The 21,779-nt window shown below is 30.5% G+C and overlaps 1 protein-coding gene across 2 annotated transcripts in view; it reads right to left on the minus strand.

The window, feature by feature from the left end:
* The window catches only part of LOC101887381 (Chitin binding Peritrophin-A), a 35,915-nt gene extending 14,524 nt beyond the window's left edge, over positions 1-21,391 (minus strand). Inside the window, exons 1-3 of one of the 2 annotated variants that reach the window (XM_005176911.4) lie at positions 21,189-21,391; positions 784-993; positions 1-189 (exon numbers count right to left, since the gene is read on the minus strand). In XM_005176911.4, the coding sequence (XP_005176968.1) occupies positions 1-189; positions 784-993; positions 21,189-21,231 (442 nt within the window). In that variant the 5' untranslated portion in view covers positions 21,232-21,391. The remainder of the gene's footprint in view (positions 190-783; positions 994-21,188) is intronic. The other variant, XM_005176910.4, reaches the window with a different exon arrangement.
* Positions 21,392-21,779: the final 388 nt, after the last annotated feature.

Genomic DNA, 21,779 nt, shown 5'->3' on the forward strand with positions numbered 1-21,779 from the left:
CTTCGTTTTTACATTCTGGAACTTGATCGGCCCACATACAGACACGAGCATCACGATCGTAAGCCAAACCGGGAGAGCATTGATATCTAGAGGGTTCACCGTTCCAGCAGTTCCAGAAGACATCGCATTTGTTCTCATCGGGGAAGATACCGTACAAGCGGGCACAGTGGGGTGTGGAAATTGGGGGTTCTGAAATTCAAAGTTATACAAAATTATTTTCAATTTTGAAATATTTTTTGTTATCGTATTTTTTTTTTTTCAGGAGAGGCCTTAAATGGAAGTCATTTACTGGGCAGAGCTTGGTTTGTTTACGATTGACTCTCTTTCACAGTTTGTGTAAGGTCGCAATATCCTTTAGATTGGCTTTAGGACTTTTTGAACCAAATTTTGATGGATTTATAGACAAAGGCACCGACATAGCCGGAGGAGAGCAGGCCCTCCAAAATGGTAAATTTTTGGATAGTATTAGGAAATTCTGCTTGAAATATTATTTGTTGTCGTTCCAGATTTCTACTTATTTTTTGTTAATGCTAATTTTTTATTAATGTTTTTGCTTTTTTCAATTATTTTAAAATTTTTTATTGATCGTTTTATTTTTTATTCATTTATTTTAGCTTTTGTTAATTAAATTATTTATGTATTTATTAATTTACATATTAAATATTTTATTAAAAATTATTTTTTTGTTAATTTAATGTTTTATTCGTTTTGGTCCATTTATTTATTTATTAACGTATTATTTTTTTTATTTATATATTTTAATTAACCTCTTTTTTTACTTACCCAATTGTGTACGATCACCGCAATCAACATTGTGCAAGTAGTCACAGTTTTCAGTCAAATATTTTGGATCGGAGGCATCGAAAGCCAAACCATTACCGCAGGTTTTCAATTCAGCCACATTGTTGTCACACTTCCAGTATTTATCGCAGGAGATGTCATGGGGATAAAATCCAAAATCATCGGGACATTTGAATGATTCCTGGGCAACAGCTATAAAAACAGACAATAAAGAACACTATTATAATTTATGTAAAAGAGGATTGCAATTAAATCAATATGCTTAATTTATTATAGTTGAAAAAAAAGACACAGGACGAAAAAACAATAAAAAATCCCATATATAATACATAGACAATGATAAAACCAACAGAAGTGTCAAAACTAATTAAAAATTACATTATAAACTGTGAGAACATCATCATACAATTAATTAACAGTTCATAGATAACAACATGACCAAACAACAGCAGCAGCAACAACAATGACAACCATAGTAAAGTGGCAGTGTAATGTCAATGACAGACGAGAACAAGAACGGCAAAAAAAAACCAACAGCAAACCATTAGATGGGTGGGAGCATAAATCAATGACATGGGTGGGGCAAAACCAATATCAAATGACAATAACAAATAGTTAAACATTGCATTATATTTATGAATTAATAAAATATACAATCCTAAGAGCAGGATACAAAAAAATCACACATCTATACCATGTCATAGAAATGAACATTGGGGTGGTAGCAAATAATTTTTTAAAGAAAAGAATGGAAATGACTTTAGAAAATCAAATTATTTTTTTTACTTTATTTAAAGTTTTTAATGCACAACTTTAAATTTTTTTGTAGATTTTTTTTTTTTTTTTTTTTGAAATTATCTACCCTATATTTCATTGTTCTCACACATAATTGATTGTTTACATTTGCGTTTTGCAAATGATTATTTGACAGTGACAGTAATATGTGCGAATATGACAAAGTACAAACAAATATGAATATTATAATTTGTAATAAGCCTATCATTTGCGAAGTCATGCAGCGAAATGACAAAAAGGACTTGAAAAATTCGACATCATAAATGTTTATAGACATATTTGGACACATACGCGCATACATACATTGATAAATTGATATGTAGTAAATATGTAGGTACATCTACACAACATACACGCAATTAGTCTAATAAGTGTTGGATAGTTTTCAAGGATTAAATTATGCAAATATGTGCACAACTACAATGTATGTTGTGTGTAAGTATGTACATATGTCCATTTGTACGGCTGCTGTTTTAAAATTTCGACCACAAATGTATTTTTAATTAATTATTGCAAACTAACACACAATTTTGACATATAATTTCACATTATTCGTGATTAATTGGATAAAAGCGCGGGGACATATATTTAAAATGTACGTGTGTGTGTGCGTTCGGACATCCATTACGATTATTATTTAAAAATTAAAATACATAGATGACAGCACATTAAAGCCACTAACACATTTATAAATTTATAGCCAGTTTAGTAATAATAAGTAAGTATAAAATTTAAATTGACATTTAATCCAATAGTAATAGCTTCGAGGGGGTTTATTAAGTAATGCAAAAAATGAGTATTAAATTAGGCAAATTAGAAGCTTGAGGATAAGAGTAAAGAAGCGACAGAGCAAAGTGAATCAAATTTAATCAGGGTATTTATTTTGTACAAAAGTCAGGTGTGTGAGCCTAAAAGTATGCATTACAAATACATATTTTTTTTAATTAAGGTCACTATTATCAGCTATTTCAGAACCCTTTCAAAAGTTTTTTTTTTTTTTTTGTTAAACTGTAAAGAAAAAATATTTTCAAATTTTATTTTGATTATTTCCCATCAAAATATTTCCCCAAATATTATTTATTACACACAACAAAAGTCAAACCCCTCGTTATGGTGTTAAATTTCATGCAACCACTTAACATGGCTCAAAACACTTGCTTTGCGCCTCCCTGTTTTATTATTGTATTACAGATAATTATTTACACAAATATGTATATTATTGTCCACCAAGCATAACGCCAAACAGCTTATTTCCTAGCTTTTCAGGTTTTCCCCTACAAATTAACATTTCACAATCATACTTCCCTTTTTGTAATGTTTTCCTCAAACATTGGTGGTTTAATTTGCAAAAACAACAACAACTAAATGGATTTTTACAACACGTCATTGGTTTTGCAAAGCTTATATTGATTTATGTTGAAACGAAAAAAAAAAGTTTCCTAAAATATCCTCAAAAATAGTTTTTGTTGCAAAATAATTTGTTTAAAAACTAAATTATAAACGGAACATATAATCATGGAATTGTAAATAAAATCTCAAACAAAAACTTACTTTCTCACTCGGTGGAACTGCATTGGTTTTTGTGTGTGCGAGATTTTTTTTCGCAACATTATTTGGAGGGTTTTTGGGATAACGCCACAGCAGCAAAAGCCACAAAGCAAACAACCAATAAAACAAGTGTGTCTATGTATAAGCAAATTGCAACAACAACAAGACAAACAACAATAATTTAAATGTAATGCAAAACAAACAAAAACAGTAAAACAACAAAAATAACAACCACAATTTTGCAACTAACTAAATTACAACTAATACCAGTTTTAAAAACATGACCATGTCTTTGGGCCCTTTTACTTTTTTTTTTTGGGTGTGTTGGTTGGAAACTAATGCTGGTATTAGTGAGTTGATGTTTTACACACACATTTATATGCCGAGCCGCAATACTAAACAATATTAGAGAAAACACCCACAAACAACTAGAACCATAAAGTTATAGATATAACAACTGGCGCGGAATATACTGTGTGACCCGAAAGATGTTAAGAAAATCAATTGACCGAATTTTTTTTTAATTCAAGTTAAGAAATGGAAATTTGCCTTCGGGATTTTGGTAAAATAACGTTTGGAGCAATTCGATTATTGTTTTACTAGTTCTACTTTCGCTGTAATTTTAAGAAGTCAAGCCCGGCTTTGATTGGGCGCCATCTGTTACAGAAATAGTGTCAGATTACGCTTCGATTAACTGAAATTCTCAGGATGTTGAAGTTTTTTTTACATGATATTTGTGATTATTATTTCTATAAACAATTCCAAAATTTACTCAAACTGTGTACTCTCTTTTGACCTCCTCTGTATGTATACAGCTTTTCGCTGAAAGCCAATGTTTATTGGAATTGTAAACATTTTGAAAACAGCTTAAAATTATGCTATGTACTTTCAACACTTTACACTGGTTTTGTTTTTACAAAAATCCCATTTACAGGGTTGTCCAAAACTAATTTCCGATTTCATTCTCTCTCGCACACACATACACCCACACTAACGCGCTCACACAAAAGGCACTGCAACTTGATTACTGGGAAAAAGCGTAAAAACACTTTTGATGGCAGTTATATAGACAGGCCAAGCAAAGCAGCCATCTGACCGACCGACAGACAATTCATTGAAATGGAAATGACCAAACTGTGTGTGATAATCTAATTGTACAACCACAAAAATGAGGTGAACACAGTGTATTACAAACAAATCCTTGATTTTTGTTGCTGTTGTTGTCTTCGTTGTATTTTACTTTCATTTAAATAAAAATGTGTTGTTGTTTGGCGGCTGCTCTTTGTGTTTTGTTTTGGTTGATTTGTTAAGCGTTTGTGTAAATAACGCTGTTTAAATATTTGCACACATACATAGATGTGAGCGAGAGTGTGCTAAAAAGGACATTTTACTGTTTTTTTTTTTCTACTGTCAAGTTTAAGCCTGTTTTGTGGAAAGGTATTAAGTACCATGGTCAGTTGTTTAATTGGAATTTTATTTAAATAAAATTGAAGTGATGTTTTTTTTTTAATAAAAAATTGTAAACAAGCAAGGATACAATTACAAAATCCCCTTGAGAGAATGGGAAATGAGAACAACTCTGGGATTTGCAATGATTCCAATAATTAAATGAGGAATGGAGCACAACAGGGGTATTGTTGTGGGATATGCCTAGAAGTCTGCACCATAAATTTAAAGGAATTTTTTATTAAACGACTTTGTGAGATAAACTCTCTCTCTCTCTCGATTAAGATCGTATTTATTAGTCCTGAATAACTTAGATTGATAAAAAATTAAATTGCACACAGATTAGTGCGTGTATGTGTGCCCTCATTTTGTGTGCATGGGCGCCCTTTGCTGAGCACAGCTTTAGACACTTTCTAAGAGGTCTAGAACCCAAAAATTTTGCACCAAGTAATAAAAAAATATTCTTTTATTATAAAACTAGATATTTTTCTCGCATACATATGTGTAACATATTTTAAATATATATGTGTAACATACCACTCTCTACTGCAAATATTTACCGCCAATTACCAACCGACAAATAAAAACATTTATAATAATTAAACAACATTTTGCAAAAATAAAATGTTCGACTATCTGCCCCGCATGTATGCATATGTGTGTGTATGGGTGTTTGCGAATTCCAAACAATATAAAACACAATACAAATTGGCAACTATAATTGCAAACACATGCATTTCTATATATAAAAATGTAGTTTCAAATAAACATACAACCAACAAACCAAATTCAATACAACGAACACTGTAATTCCGGCTAACAAAATATGTGGTTTGTTAAAAAAAAAAAACAACAACAACAACGAATACACATGAACAATAATTGGGTGTTGAGAGTGTATTAAAAACAAACGTAGCACTTTGTGGCAAGTGCAAAAGTCAGTGACCGTTGTTGTCTTTTGAGGCCAATGTTATATGCAATGATAACCAAGAGAGCAAGTGAGAGTGAGAGGTACAATACAACAAAAGATTGTATAATTAATACAAAACTTCAACAATTTTCGTATAATTACAATTTGCATAAATTATTTATAGCATTGAGTTAGCTATTGGCATGGTAATACACACACACACATCCAAAGCCACATGTCAGTTCATTAAGAGAAAAACCTCAAAAATGTCTTTGTAATGACGGTATGTAAAAAATGTCTTGCCTTAGAAAGGTTTTTGGAACGCCTATAAATGTAGACCATAATTTACATGAAATTTCCAAAAAAAAAAATTGTACACATTTTTCACTTAATTACTTGAAAACCACACTAACTGTGTGTAGACAGGAATTTATTGTAGTGAATTAATAACGTTTTTCAAACGAAATTTAAACTATGATATAGTATTGGGGAAGGAATGAATTTTAATTGTTTTTAAACCCGAAATAGATACCCAGTTTCCAGGAAAAAAAGCTGGCAATAATTCCGGCATTTACACAAAATATTTCATCCAAGCGAGCTTGGTATTTTACACTGAAGGAGATGAAAACGAAACAGATTTGTTCAAATCCTCCTAAAAGTATGCATAACACTTGTAATAATAAAACTAAACACATGTTTACCCTGGTGATAAGAGATAACGGCATGAGCTTTAATATATGAGTAGACTGATATTTCTTTTATAACTCCTACAGAAATTAGAATTCGAAACGGGGAATATTGGCAGAATGGTTCGTGACAACAAACTTGAGTTCCTGGCAACGAGAGCGAGATTTTCTTCTAACTGGATTCAGAAGGTTCTGAGGAGCTGGGGTAAGCTTGAAATACTTCGTATATCAAAGATATGTCTGGCCCAATATAACTGCAAAGTTATATGTTTCACTTTTTAAGCTTTAACGTATACATCAAACATAAACACAAAGAAAAGTCTGATATAAGCTCATATAAAAATGTATAAAAATTTAAATTTTACTTAATACTGGATAAACTTTAATTTGGAACAATAGTTAAATTAAAAAGTTGGCCATTTTTAACAGAATTTTAAAAACTACATTTTCTATATTTTTTTGAAAGACTTTGTTCAAAAATTTTCCCATGAACAGCTCTCTTGACGCGAAAACTTCATATAAATCTATTTCAATTTCAATCCAATTTTTTGAAAGTCAGTCTCATCAGCCATCATAAATTTCCTCGTTTTTTTCATGAAAATCGTGCCAATACCTTTCTGTTAGCTTGAAATGAAATCACATCTTATTTTGTTCGCAGACGTGACAAGGAAACTCATCATGCTATCACATTACCATTGCATTGCAACACAGACAGACACTCGTTGTTGCTATTACAACATTTTAAATCTTGTTAAATTTTTCCCTTTTACGAACAGCATCATCATCATCAGCTACAGCGTTAACAACAACAGCAGCAGCAACCTACACATATGTATATCTGTCTACGTACGTGTTTTCGAATCACCGTAAAAACAAAAACAAAACCGGCATTTACTTTTACACATGTGATTTGACCTAAATACTAAATACAAAAGAAAACTCAAAGCAACAACAACAACAACAACAACATAAAAAAAAACTAAATAAAAACAAAAATTACATTATGTAATAAACCACCAAACATTGCACATACCCACACATACACACGCTTACATTATTTCAAGATGAGTACCAGAAACCGGTAGATGCAAGCGTATCCACAACAAAAAACCACGACTCCTTTTTAGGCTAAACAAAAAAAAAAACGAAAGAAACAGAAACAAACCTGAAAGGCAACTGTCGCGGTATGACATACTTTAACATCTGCAAAATATTGCGTGTAATTACATGCCACTCTCTGTATGTGTGTGTGTGTTGTTGTTGTTGTATTACACATTTTGTGCACTCTTATTTCATTCGGTTGTCTTGTTAGCCGCCTGCCTTTATTCCACTAACAAAAGCCAAATAACCTTGAGTTGAGTTAGCGAGTGTGTTTCCTTTTTTTTCTCTCGTCGGTTTTTTTTGTGAAAGGATATGCGAACTCGTATATCTTCACCTGAGGTTGCTGCTATAGAAATAATATTGTGTGTATGTAAGTACGTGCAAATATGTTGCATGTTACCTTGATTGTATAATTTGACAGGAACAAAAAGAGATGAAGACAAAAAAGAATACAAACCGAAGTGTACTTTTGAACAAAAACAAAAAAAAAAAAACGAATGTAACAATTTACATTAATAAGGGAATACCAATCACTTTTTTTGCACTGTAAAGAATTGAAAGGAAATAACCCTGAGAACTTGAAGATGATAATCCACTTAAAATGAGAAAGGGTGGTGTTCAAAGAGTATTAATTCGTACGAAGCAAGAAAATGCTTGACCAATAAAATAAGTTTGGGACTTTAGAGAACCATTCGTTGATGCTACAGACAAACGTAACGTCAAGGCTCCTAAAAGCATGCATCACACAACATTTTTAAATTTTCAATAATATTTTACAGTGGAATATTAAAAAAATGAAAATTCAATGAATTTTTGTATGTTAAAGCTTCTTTCTTTAATATTTAATAATATTTTGGATGGGAAGAGAATAAATACATAATTTGCTTTATTTATTATGCTATCAGATTATTTCTTCGACTATATTTCCCGATATTTTTTGAAATAAAATATCATCAAATAAAATATCTTTAAAAAAATTGAACAAAAACTTATTTTCAACACCTTTGTACCTTAACACTTATATTTAGGCCCTAATTTTTGCAATGCCTTACTTTTTGTACTGTAATTATGCCAAGTGATGTAAGTTTGTCGTTTCTCCTTTTTTTTGGGGGGAAGGAAAACATTTAAGATTTCCGGTAATTGTTTTCAAAAATTGTCTGTGTGTGCCTGCATGTTTGTTTGTATGTATGTCATTGAGCGGAACAAACAAAACCAAAAAATATTCATGTCATGCCATTTATGTTATTTATGTGAATCTCACAGATAACTGGTGTCTGGGTTTCGATTACCAACCAGCCCTCTCTCACACCCCACCATTTGGGCCACACAAATTCGTTTATTGTTATTCAAGCCAAAAAAAAACCTCAGAAACTATTACAACGTTTTTGTGATGACATTTATCACTCTTGGAAAACAATTGTCTTTCGTTGCAAAGGCTGACATGCAAACAACAGGAAAATAAAGACTAAAAGAGAAGAAGCAAAAACCCACCGACACTGACAAAATTGAAACAATTCAAATCAGATCACTTTTGTTTGGTTACAGAAAAGATGAAAAAAATACACTTTCACTTTTGTGTTCAGTCCTGGGTACTTGGTCTTTTTGTCTTGAATAAGTCAGGCATAACAATTACCGAACACATATAAAGAAAATGCAAATTATTATGAAATATTTTGCATTATCGAATATTTTGAAAATAAGCATGAAGAAAATGGAGGCCAATTTTTTCCTCTCAAAAGAAGAAAAATAATTTATAAAAAAAAAACCTTAAAATATGAAATAATTCCAACAAAAAGGACACATCATGCATTTATAAAGCCTAAAAGTATGCATTATGTATTCAAATGTATGATGGATATAATAAAAATCGATGGTTTGTATTAAGGCATGTTTCACTTCTAACGCCCAAAAGTATGCATCACATATTGAAACATCTGATTTAAATAAAGAACATATTAGAGACTAGACTCAATGTGGAGACATTTGAAACATATAAACGATCAAAAATATTTTTTTTTCTGGACTCCAATTATTACCTTTAGACCTTTGAGATTCATTTGCCAACAGAAGTGTGTATAAAACGGGTTTGTATGAAAAAGCCAAAGTATTAGGCTAAAGGTGGCTTATTTACTTTATTTCGTCTGTTTCAAATGGGTATCCCAGTCTAAACGAAGCTTGTGGTGAACTCCAGTTTCATCAGACGTCTAACTGACTTCAGGTGGTACTAACCTCAACATCAGTGAGTCTTATAATTTTTATCCAAAAATTCAATATCTTTTCCTCGTGGTTATTTTGCTGGTTATAGGGTACTAAATGACCGACACTAATAGTTTGTTTCTGTTTTGTGTTTTTTTTTTCATCTCTTCTTCATTCGTCTTCATCATTACAAATATAACACATAAAGTCACTGAACTACGACAACATCAAAATGCCGGCTCCATTATGTCTTCACACCCAGCCAACCAACACTCTTTGCACTTTAAAGATGCTCTTTTCACGCTGACATTCTGTGAGGAAGACTTAACGATAAAACTGCTCGCTCTGTTGTGTTGTGTAATTTAAGGTGTGGTTTAATGTGGAAATCACATAGAAGATCGACAGCAAAAAAAAAAAAAGTATGCAGACAAGATTTCAGAAAAAAGAAGAAGGAGAAAAACACGAATTGTTGACACATTTGGCAAGAGGTTAATAATAATTTATACACACTTCATTGAAAGCAAAAGTGTTAAAATTCCCATTAATATTATAAGAGAGAAAAAGATCAAAGCTTATAGAAAATAAAGAAAAAAAGATATTATAAAAGATATTATAAAAACGCAAATAAACAACCAGTTCATTCACATGGTGGCGATGGCCTGATAACCTAGAAAATGGTCAAAAACATCATGACACCTTTTTCGTGTTGTTTATGCAATTCAGAAGCCCCAATACGAATAATAATAATATTGTAATGTGGCTAAGTCAGCTGGCTGGCCAATCTGGGAGATGGCCAGCTGTTTTTATTGAAGGTAATAATGAATTGGCTGACCATTGTTTGGCATGATGTTTTTTATTGGAGTGTTTCTTGGCATGTCTTTTTGATTCGGTTAAGCGGAAAACACTTTGATATTTGCCAATACCCATCGCTCAATAATATTATGTCATCGTTAAAATAAAATAAATAATTGAAAGTAATCCTCATTTGATTTATTGCTTTAAATCAAAAAATATTTGTTTACAAAAATTAGTTGCCTTGTTAATTTGTTTCTCATTTTTCATGATTTTTAATTGATGAATTGTTAGCTTTTTGATTGATATGTTTGAAAATAATTTCATGCATATGTGTGAGTGTCTAGCTTTGTTAACATCTTAATAACTGATGGATATAGCTAGCCAGTGAACTATTTGTGTCAGCACGAACCACCAAAAAACAAACATTGCCTTGAACAAAAAATAATTGATGATGCAATTTTGGCAAATATTTTAGAGGACAAATTAATTTTCGATTGGATCAAGTCAAATAGTTTTGATTTGATTTGTTGGTCATACACTATCATTACATTCCAGCAGACTTTAAAAATTAAATATATTTTATACCGGCATCGTAAGTGTCAATTTTATTTTCCTGTTTTTTTTTCTCGTTGAGTATTTTTGTTTATCGAAAAATCAAGTTTTTGATTATGCAATATTATGATATTTGTAGCACAAAAAACTGGTCCAAAAGGCATTTTTATTGAAACGTATTTGATAAGTTATCGTTATATGGAAATCTCTTTGAATTTTATAGTTTTTTGATTGAGTATTAAAAATTTAAGCACACAAATCGAAGGTTGTGCTCAAAGTTCGCCTTGGTAAAACCATATTTTAATATTTTAAATTAAAATGTTTAAAAATTGTAAAAGAATGTCAAACTCAATTCAAAATTAAAAAAAAAAAAATAACCTAAAATATATTTTAAAATTCAATTCAGAAAATATTTAAGATAGAAATTCTATGAGAGGTTGGAAGGTGTCTTAAGGGGTCTTCTAAATAGAGATGATTCTTGAGTTTTTTACCATAGAGGGATTACATTTAAAAATGTCTTTTATAGGGAGAGAAAGACGTTATAAGGTATTTTATCGAGAAATTACATATAAGACGTCTTCTGCAATAATCTTAAAGAAATCCTCAATACAGAGAAGAGTTATTCTATAGAAGCGGCCTTATACAGACGACCTCTTAAAAGTCAGCTGACTATAGTAAATTGTAAAGGGTCTAAAATCTTAAATATAGAAGGCCTCTAAATGCTGCTTAATCCACAAAAAATATCTAAGTAGAAAACTATTTAATTAAATTCTCTTTCTTATAGAAAACTATAATTTTTACAATTTCCCATATTTTTAAGTTTTCATTGAAAATTACCTTAAAATAAATTTTCGTCATACTTTTCCGAATGAATCAACCTCACAAAAGCTCAACATTTTATTTTATTCATATGCCAGCCAGTGCTATTCAATTTCATTAATAATTTAATACAATATCACTGTTAATTAGCGTAAAGATTTAATTAATATACAAAAATTATCCCAGCATGTAAACTGTCAATGGCTTTGTGTCATTGTTGTTGTGCTATTGAAAATGTTCTGTGACAAAAGAAAATACAAAAAAAAAAACACGAACAACAACAAAATTTCGAGTATGGTGTATAAAACTATGAAAAATACCATGGAAATGGTGGATGGAAAAATTATCGAACGTAAGTAATTATTTATTAATTAAATGGCATAAAAATGTTTTTCATTAATTTTCATATGGAATTCTTTGACAACAAGGAAACAAGCAATGCGGGGGAGGGGTATACAACTCCCCACGTCCCGAAGTGTTGTGAAACATAAAAATGTATCTGGAGTGGAGGTGTTTGGCACTCCTTGTTATTAAATATTTTCTTTTAAAACCTATCCCCTATTTTTAGAAAATATGTAGCTTATTATCACATGGCAACTGTGTAAATGTATGGCATTAAATCTTTGGCAAAGGCCTGTCTGCCTGCAAAATATTGCATATTTTCAACTGACATTTTATGGTATTTTTCAGAGTTTTTTTTTTCGTTTGAAAAGTTGTCTTCTTCTTCATCGTCATCATTGTCATCCTTCTTTTGTTGCATTTTTATTGCTGCTCTGAGACACTACCTAACCAACCAGTCAGTCATTTGCAGTGATTTTGTGTTGGGGTTATGTTTGTCTCTGGCCATATTGTCTGTGGCAATGGTATTTAAATATTTACTCAACTCTTGAAAATGTCACATGTTTTTGGTTTCCCTCAATACACATATGACAGATTTCAGAAAAGATAAAGAAGCAGAAGAAGAAAATGTCCCGATAATAGTTATTGGCATGGCAATTTCGAGTTATTTATTTATTATTTGTCCAAGTGGTAGGAGAAAATGGAAAAAATGGTTAAGGGATTCGTTTTTATATTGAATTATTTTAAGGGAAAAACTTAAGGTTCGTGTGAGTTATAAGTAGCCAATTTGAACTGGGCTAACACTCAAATACATGTGAATTTTAACTTATACCTAATATTATTGTTATAATTATTATTTATTTTATTTTTCCTTTCCTTTTTTTGGATCAAGAGTCACTTTGAACAATTTAATGTATTTTTTAAATTTGTTTGAAGTTTTTATATTAAATTTTTGTGGGAACTATTTTAAGGGAAAAAGTTATAGTCCGTTTAAATCATTAAATTTGAACTTGGCTAACACTCAAATATATTTGATATTAACTTATACCTAATATTATTTTTATTTTTTTTTATTAATTTTTTGATCAAAAATCACTTTAAATAAAAGTATTTTTTTTTTAATTTGTTTGTGGTATTGTATTAAATTTTCGAAATTTGTTTTTTCCAGTGAAAATTAAGTTTTTGTGTGACATACATAGGACTCATAAAATCACCAAATTTGTGCCATTAAAATTTAATTAAAATGTATTTTTTTCCTCTCAAAAAATCACAACAAATTAAATATAAATTTCCATTTTTTTCTCTTCACTTTACCCTCAAATATTTTAGCTTATTTATTTATGTATATTGAAATTTTAATTATACCAAAGTATTAATATTTCAAACATACAAGTATGCGTGTAAAAAAGGCCAATGACTCTTGACATTTGTATATGAAGTGGTGGCAGTAATAATTAATGAAATTAAATAAACTATAAACAAAAATCCCTCTATGGGCCTATGGAAAACCAAATTGCCAATTGCAAAAACAGAAGAGAAATAATGAAAAATAATCAAACTTCCATTCTCTTTGTGGGAGAAAGAGAAGAAGAGGTGATATGCAAAAGTCATTGACTTTTATTGCATATTAAATTGTTATTATATATATTTTTTTCAATCAAATGAACAACACTTGTGTTCAATTTTAATGTCTACGTATGTGAGCATATTGGCGGTACCAAGTGCTGCCATACAACTCCAGCAAACACTTCATATATGATAGCCGAACAAGGGACAGACATACAGACGTACTGCACTGTTTGAACGCTTGGTTAATGACGCTCCACTCCTCTGCTATAATGTTACTTGTATTAAAACACTTGTTTAAAACAAACTTCAAAAAATATTTATGCATTTGCCTCGTGTACTTAAATATGTTAACAATACATATTTAACATATGTAAATATGTTTTATGGGATTTTTTGTTTGTTTTTATTGTTATAATAGTATGTAATGAATACAAATTATTATTTTTAATTGCAATTGTATGGCAATTTCACTTAAGGAAAGAGAAATTCGTTTGGTTTTTTGAGTTTATAAATTAAAAGCCATTAATTCAATCTAGTTGAAAAAGAAAAAAAAAATTCTTCAAATAGCAACGATAGTAAATTCAAATTTCAAGGAATACTTTGATAGGGAGTGAACTTTAGGTACGATTGGAAGATAAAAAATTATGTTCTAATTTACTGAATTGAAAATAATTAAAATATGGATTATGGTTACATGAGCATTTTAATAGAACTCGTAATAATTATTTTTCTATGCGGAAGAGTCTATTCCTTATTAGAACCCGAAATCCAAATTGAAGCACTTTAGTTTAAAAAAGTGCTGAGAATCTTTAAGGTACCAATAACTGGACTCGAAAGTTATATTGGTCTTATTATTGTTTCTAATTGAAAATTGCCATGGTTATATAGTGAAGAATTCCAATTTCGAAGTTTTGCTAAATTAAAAAAAAAAAAATGTAAAAAAACCTCACCAACCCAATCTATGCAAAAATACAACCATTGAAGCATAATTCTTCCATAAGTATTTCTTTTTTTTTGTGGTTTTTCCTACACGATATTAAATTGTCCATAACGAAAATGCCATAAAAGTTTGGTTGTATATTAATTTTAACTCAATTAATTGCATATAAATTATAAATAAATAACATCATAACAATAACAATAAATGCCTCATTACTTATATTTGTTTATATTTGTGAAAACAACAACAACAACAATTAAAACATCAATAATTCATTGGTGTGGCGTACAAATGTATTTTTGGTGGGGAGATAATAAAGTGGTAGTATTGACCAGGTACCATTGAGAAGCGCTATAGTTAAATATATATTTTAACAAAGAATTAAAATCATGTGATATACAAACAGCTATGTATGTATGGACGGAAAAACATAGCTTGGTTTCAAAAAGTCTCCTTTTATTACAATATGTCTGTGTGTGTGTGTTTCTTTAATGAGTGCTGTTAATGATTTCAGCTTTTACCCATTTGATTGCTAGTTGGTCTCTTGAAACTTGGACTTGTTCGCTCTCTGGAATTTTGCAAAACAATTTTCATTTTCATGGTAGTGACCGCTATGTTCGTACATACATACATACATATATTGTCAATAATTATTTAATACCGTATGGTAAATATTTCAAAAGTAAAATTCACATAGACAGTTTACAACCAACAACTTTTATATTATGGTCACTATGTACCACATATTTGTAGAGTTTTATGTGTGTGTGTGTCTCGTAGAAAACCAGTTGACATTGAATGGAACACCACTAATCAGATACATATTTGCAATAGCAAATAAGAAAACTATGCACCAGACCGAGACTTGTTAACGGTTTGGCATCTTGGCATTTGCCAAGATTGTTTGTTAGCTGAATGATTTCCTGTTGGGTAACATTCTAAAGAAAACAAACTAAAAGAAAATACGAAAAAAAAAAACACAAAATTAAGTGTGTTAATTAAATGATGGCGCACAGAAGGTTAGAGCGGGTGTGAAAATATCAGGTTTTATTTTTTTCATTGAGGCATAGTTGAATGTGATTGGTAGAGGGAGAGAAATAAAATGCTATAAACTAGATATTATGGGCTAACACAAAACTTTAAAGGTAGGGGAGGGTGCGGTATTAGAGATAAAACCAATCCAGTTTCTACAGCAAAATTCCACAGAACTAAATTCGTCATTTATAAAGTGGATTTTCTCGTTCGAACTCCAAGTATTTTTTTATATATATCATATGACATATTTCAAAATTATTCGCTTTAAATAAATTAGCTGCCTCTAGGCCGGATAAATCTAATTTTAAATTTTCTTTTTTATTTTTAATTTGATTTACCTCTCCCTTTGATTTATGCCATCTTAGCGCCATTTATATTTAATGATTACCCATATATCTATAGGACTTTTAAATATCAATATTGAACGGTATTTTGACTTGACCTTTATAACAAAAAAAAATATATATATATTTGAATGTATGTGAAGCATATTAAATGTATAACAATTTGAAAAGTTGTTATGCAAATTGCCTGTATTTGTGATGCTGGTGTGTACGTCATAACGAACAGAAAAGCTAATGCCATTTGGGAGAATAAAATGTTGTTGTTTTACAACGAACAATAGCAACAAAAAGAGATCAAGTTTAAATGACATTTAACATAACATTTGAGTAACAAAAAAAAAATGTCCATATCGACCTTTGTCAATATCAAGGAATTTATTTTTGAAAATTGACACCTTATCACGAAGGTAGACAACGCCCCGAATTGAAGAGAGGTGGACGGGAGAGCATGTTGTATCAATGATTTTTTGATTGGAAAACAGAAGTAAACCCTCATCTTGCCTACCTTGAGGTAGGCCTAATTATACATTTTTAGCGGATTTATTTTAAAAAAATGTTAAAATAATAAAAAAATGGTGTACTGACAAAATATAAACGTATATTAAACGTTTGGAAAACTGAATTTATTTTTGAAAGTTGTAACTTAATTGTAAAATATAGCCCAGCCTAGGCAGGGAGTGGCCTAGACGGCATGTCGCGTCAGTGATTTTGATATTCGAGATATTCAATATTACTGGCCTTGTGCTAAGGCCTAATTTCAAGTTTTTGTGGATTTAGCTTAGTTTTTTATTTCTAATACGTTCTAAAATAAAACCGTCTTCAAAGTTGTACTAAATGGCCAATTATGCCCGATGTACAAATGCTGTGACATATGGACAACATTTTAGGCATTTCTCAGCTATTAATGGTTTTAGACCTATGTTGGGACCTATTGTTGCAGCTATGGAGACTTACAATTTTGTTTTAAGCCCAAGTTTATTTATTTTTAATATTTGTTTTAATTTTTTGATATGTAAGCAGTGTTGAACCCGAGATATTAAATGATACATTTTCCAAAATTTTTGATGAAAAAGTGACGAATTATAAGAGATGAAAGTCACGAAGATGGAAAATCGAATCATTTGAGATTCGACAAATTTGGTTTAATTCTTCATTACTTTTGTCAGATAGTAATCAACTTTATTTATTTATAAAAAATAAATTTGATATTAATTTTTATTTTCCACAAAATATTGCATTTCCGAAAATAGTATTCAAGTTTTCACTTCCCATTACACCTTACATTGTATACTCCTTCTTCAAGACTTCATTAAACATAAATTTTGCGAGCCAATGTAACTTCAACTTTTTTCTATTTTTTTTTTTTTTTTTTTTTTTGCAACCAAAAACCTTTATGAGGAATCATTAATACGGCAATAACTTATAAGGCTTTTCTGGAAATGATCATGCAATTGAATACAAAAAGTATTACAGCAACAACAACTAACCCAGTTTTAATATGTGTACATATTTATTGCCTTTTACAAAAATTGTCGTGGAAATCCATACATACTTGAAACTAACCAATAAATCAACCACTAATTGCAATGTAAAAGGAAAGATGATTGATGATGAAGACTGGGGAAAGATTGGAAATTAAAAAAATTGAAGATTTTATGAGGAGATTTAAGACTATCGTGATCATCAGCAACGTTATCTGGGAACGCAACGACATTTTAGGGATCGTTAAAAATTTAAAACTTTTTTTTCTCCAAAAAAATCCATTAAATACCAATGGTGTTTTTCTAACTCCAAATTCCATTTTTTTAATTTTTCTTTTTTTTTTTGGTGTTTTTTGAAAGCCTCCACAAAAAATAAAGCTCATAATCCGCTAAACTTGCCTGTGCAGCAGTTGCCAGTGAGTGAAAAACAAAACGAAAAAACTATTATTGCAAAATATCAACATTTTTAGATAAACTTTTTAAGGCGTGTAATGTAGAAATTACGAATTCGTATAACATTAGTTACGCTTTGACTTTTTTCCAGTAGTTTTGTTGGTCTGCTTGCTGGCTGTCGTGCTTTTTTTCTTCTCTTCTCTATTTAAGCAGTATTTGTTTTTCATCTACTTAACATGCAAAATGCACTGGTTTTAGTTTAGGTTACATTCAGTCCCAGCCAGTTTACCACCATTGAATGCTGTAATAACAACACCTTCTCCCCCTAGTCCCTCGACCGCTTTTGTTTTTTTGAACACTAGCTTTGGATGTTGTTGACTAAGAAATTGAATGTGGCAGCAGCAAGCCAGCCAACCAAAAAAACAGTGATTGAAGTTTGTTTTTCTCGTTTCGTTATGGCTGTATAGATTTCTTGCAATGAGGAGACAACATCAACAGCAACAACAACAGCACGTTTTGTTGCTATTTTGGCAAACTGATTTGTTATGGATTGAAGTTAATAACATCAATTACTCAAGTCAACGTTGCTGTTGTTGTTTTTTTGTAGTTCGTCGTCATCGTTCCTTTTCCAATTTTATTTATTTGCTTATCGAAGCTAAAAAGGGCTCTTGATGCAAAATACTTGCAATTATGTAAAGTAAAAGTTAATACATAGATATTGAAATATTTATGCAAAAAGACAATCTCCAAGGGGGTGATTGATGAAAATGAAAGGAAAATTCGATGACAAGAGAAGTTATTTATGGGATTTTGGCATATATTTCGGAATTTTTATTATGTTACCAACTCTTTGGGAAGACATAAATGGAAAAAGCTCAACTAAGGGAAATTCATTTCGTCAACTCAAAGGCAGTTGTGATAATAATATGATGTTATTTTAATGTAAATGCGGGTTTATGAGACTCTAACTATTTGTAGGGACAAACCGGCGCCGGATAGGGAATGTAACATTTATTTTCTTGCAAGTTTTTTAATCTCTAATTACATTGTTTTTATGTGTGCTAAGAAAAATACGCTCGCTGAGAGCACACGTGCTCTTTTCCACTGATGGAAAACTCTAACAGTTTTTTTTTCTAATAGATTGCAACCAAACTCAATTATCTGTTAAAATTATTAAAGGTCAATAAACTCACACATTATGTTAATGTTTTTAACATTCACTGTAATTTTATCAAATCAGAAAATAATTTTCGTCTACTATTAGACATGTTCTGTTGCCGATGTAGGGAGAGATCTTAGATCTTTAATATTTCGTTTGTGAAAAAATTTTTCATCGCCAACAATTTCAAAAGTCAATAAACTGGTTGCTTATTGTAAGAGAAAATCCTATGCTTATCATTACAAGCACAAAGACCTAAAATGGTAAAGACTAGACAAAATGCATTCTGAGCAAATGGTTTGTGGCTTTACTACCTTGAATAACAGATCATGACATAGGCATGTTAACATAAAAAACTCAATTATAGGAAAGAATGGCAAATAAAAGTTTGGATAATCCAAAATATTGGTTTCAAAATTCTATTCCATATACCTTCCCAAATAATTGCATATGGCCTTAGCGGTTGAAATTGCTTAACATTGGTAACTATGTTGTTACGATATCATAACAACAGAGGTATTTTTCACAGGGTTGCCATATTTGACTCTGTCTTGTCCTATCTTTATACTTTTATGTCTTTGACAAGCATGTGGCTTATCGGTCTATTCAAATAACAGAGAGGAAAAGCGAGAGAAGGATCAGGCGATCAAAGGAAGTTTATTTTAAAAGATATGGTTCCACGGTTGTTACAGAATAGATGTACAATATCTAGGGGCCACTGACATCTATATCATATCGTTAAATTCATGGCAGTATCTGACTGGGAAAATATCCCTTTGAAATTTATATATCTGAAATTTTGTAATCCACCTTCTGTATTCACAAGGATTGATTGTTAGGTCTGTAGATTAAATGTTAATAGCATGTCTGAAAATCACAGGGAGGAATCTTTATGTTAACAAACGTTAAATTCAATGTTAATAACATAGTCATGTTAATAATATAAATTTAAATATGAAAAATTCTGTTCTATTAAGGCAATGTTAATAACATTAGAAAACATTTTCATGGCTTAAAATTTTATATACAAAAATTTAGATCGGTTTTAAAACTGTTAAACTACATTGGTGAAAAAGGTGAATGTAACCAGTACAACATAAACATAACATAATGTTAATCTAATAAAACAATTAAAGTTCATTACCAAAAAAAATATTTGTTTGGAATATTGCGTAGATCCCAACAAGGATGTTTAATAGAATTGTTGTACAAGATTTTAAATGTGTGCTTATGAAGTGCCATGTTTTTAACACGGTGTTAATTTTTTTACATTAACATTGCCTGAACAGGGCAATATTTTGAAGATGTTTACAATAGAGCTAATAATATTGATATTCTAAAGAGCAGGAAACAAATTGTAAGACAATTAAACATAATTTTTTTAATTGAAGATGCTAGGATTGCATTTCAATAACAGTAAATATATTTAGCACTGTTAACACTCTGTTAATGAACATTTGGATACCCAAAAAGTTAATAACTTGAAAATATTACATATGGAAATTTAACTTTTAATGTATTTTAAAATTTGCACAGAAGATCCTCAAGCCATTTTTCTTGAATTTATGTCGCCACTGTCAATAGGATAAATTATAACAGGAGACTGTAGAGTTAACATGTTTTCCACATAAAACTATATTTCGACATAACAAGATCTTCAGTTATTTAAGATAATTGAGAATGTTTCTTTTTTGTTCAACCATACAAGGGACAATATAGCCACCCTTAGAGTCATTAACTATTCCATTTATATCGCCCTTTGTATGTAAAGCGGGATTTGTGAATATTCGAAGTTTTGGAATATTATTATTTTCACTTTATTAAAAAAATTTTGTTCAACATTGTCATTGTCATTATTATTTTATTTTAAGTTTGCTTCCAAACAAAAAAATCTTGTTCCAACCAATGCCACATGCCTTTTTTGATAACAAATAATTCTTGATGGAATATTAATTTCAGCTGTCACTTGCTTCAAAATCCATATTTTTATTCGGAAATGATCACTTTTTTTTGTCGTTGCTTCTTTTTGTTAATTGTAGATTTATAGTCCCACTCAATATTGTTGTTCGACATTTTTAGACAACACTTTGTGAGTTTATATTTTTTCATTTATAATCCTTTTATGAACATGTTTTTAATATTTAATTTCATGACACTTCTGTAGTTCAATCATCTGGGATTTTCTTTGCTTTTTTGTCCATGTTTTTTTTTTTTTTCATTTTTGATTTATATATTTCTTTTATTTTTTTGGTTTTTGTGATTTTTTTTTAAATACATACCGGCTCCAAAGAGTGCAACAAATACAATCATAAACTTCTTCATTTTGTGTGTGTTTTGTTTTCTTTTATATTTGATTTTTAAAAAAATCCAAAGTTTATTAAGCAAAAAACTCCTCCGTAATCTCTGAACAGACGCTGCGAACAATTTGTGTCTGGAATTACCTGAGACAACGAAATACTTGAACCGACTGTGTGTGGTTGGCGGTCTTACATTCGCTTTTTATACCGCTGCGAATGTGCGCACGCGTGCATGAGCTATTGGAAAAAATGTCGCTTGCGTTGAATTGTGATTATTTTTCGGTTTGAGTACACGGCACATAGGTTAGTTGTTGGTGTAAACCAAAAAGAAAAAAAACAACGCTTGGTTGGTTAAGGCAGAGCAACATCAACGGCCAACGAAGCAGCAGCAAAAATAGTTATCGTTTGTTTTTTTTTTTTTTTCGTTTTCACATTGAAGAAACCGACAATGGAAAGAAAAGAGCGGAAAAAAGCACAATGAAAATACGAAAGTCACCACAAAGGGAAAACTCACCAACAAATTGTCTATGAAAATTATACTCTGGAAAAAGAGAAAAGACTTCTGTGGCTAAG

This window comes from Musca domestica, unplaced genomic scaffold (assembly GCF_030504385.1).
Source record: "Musca domestica strain aabys unplaced genomic scaffold, Musca_domestica.polishedcontigs.V.1.1 1, whole genome shotgun sequence".
Classification (NCBI taxonomy): Eukaryota; Metazoa; Arthropoda; class Insecta; order Diptera; family Muscidae; genus Musca; species Musca domestica.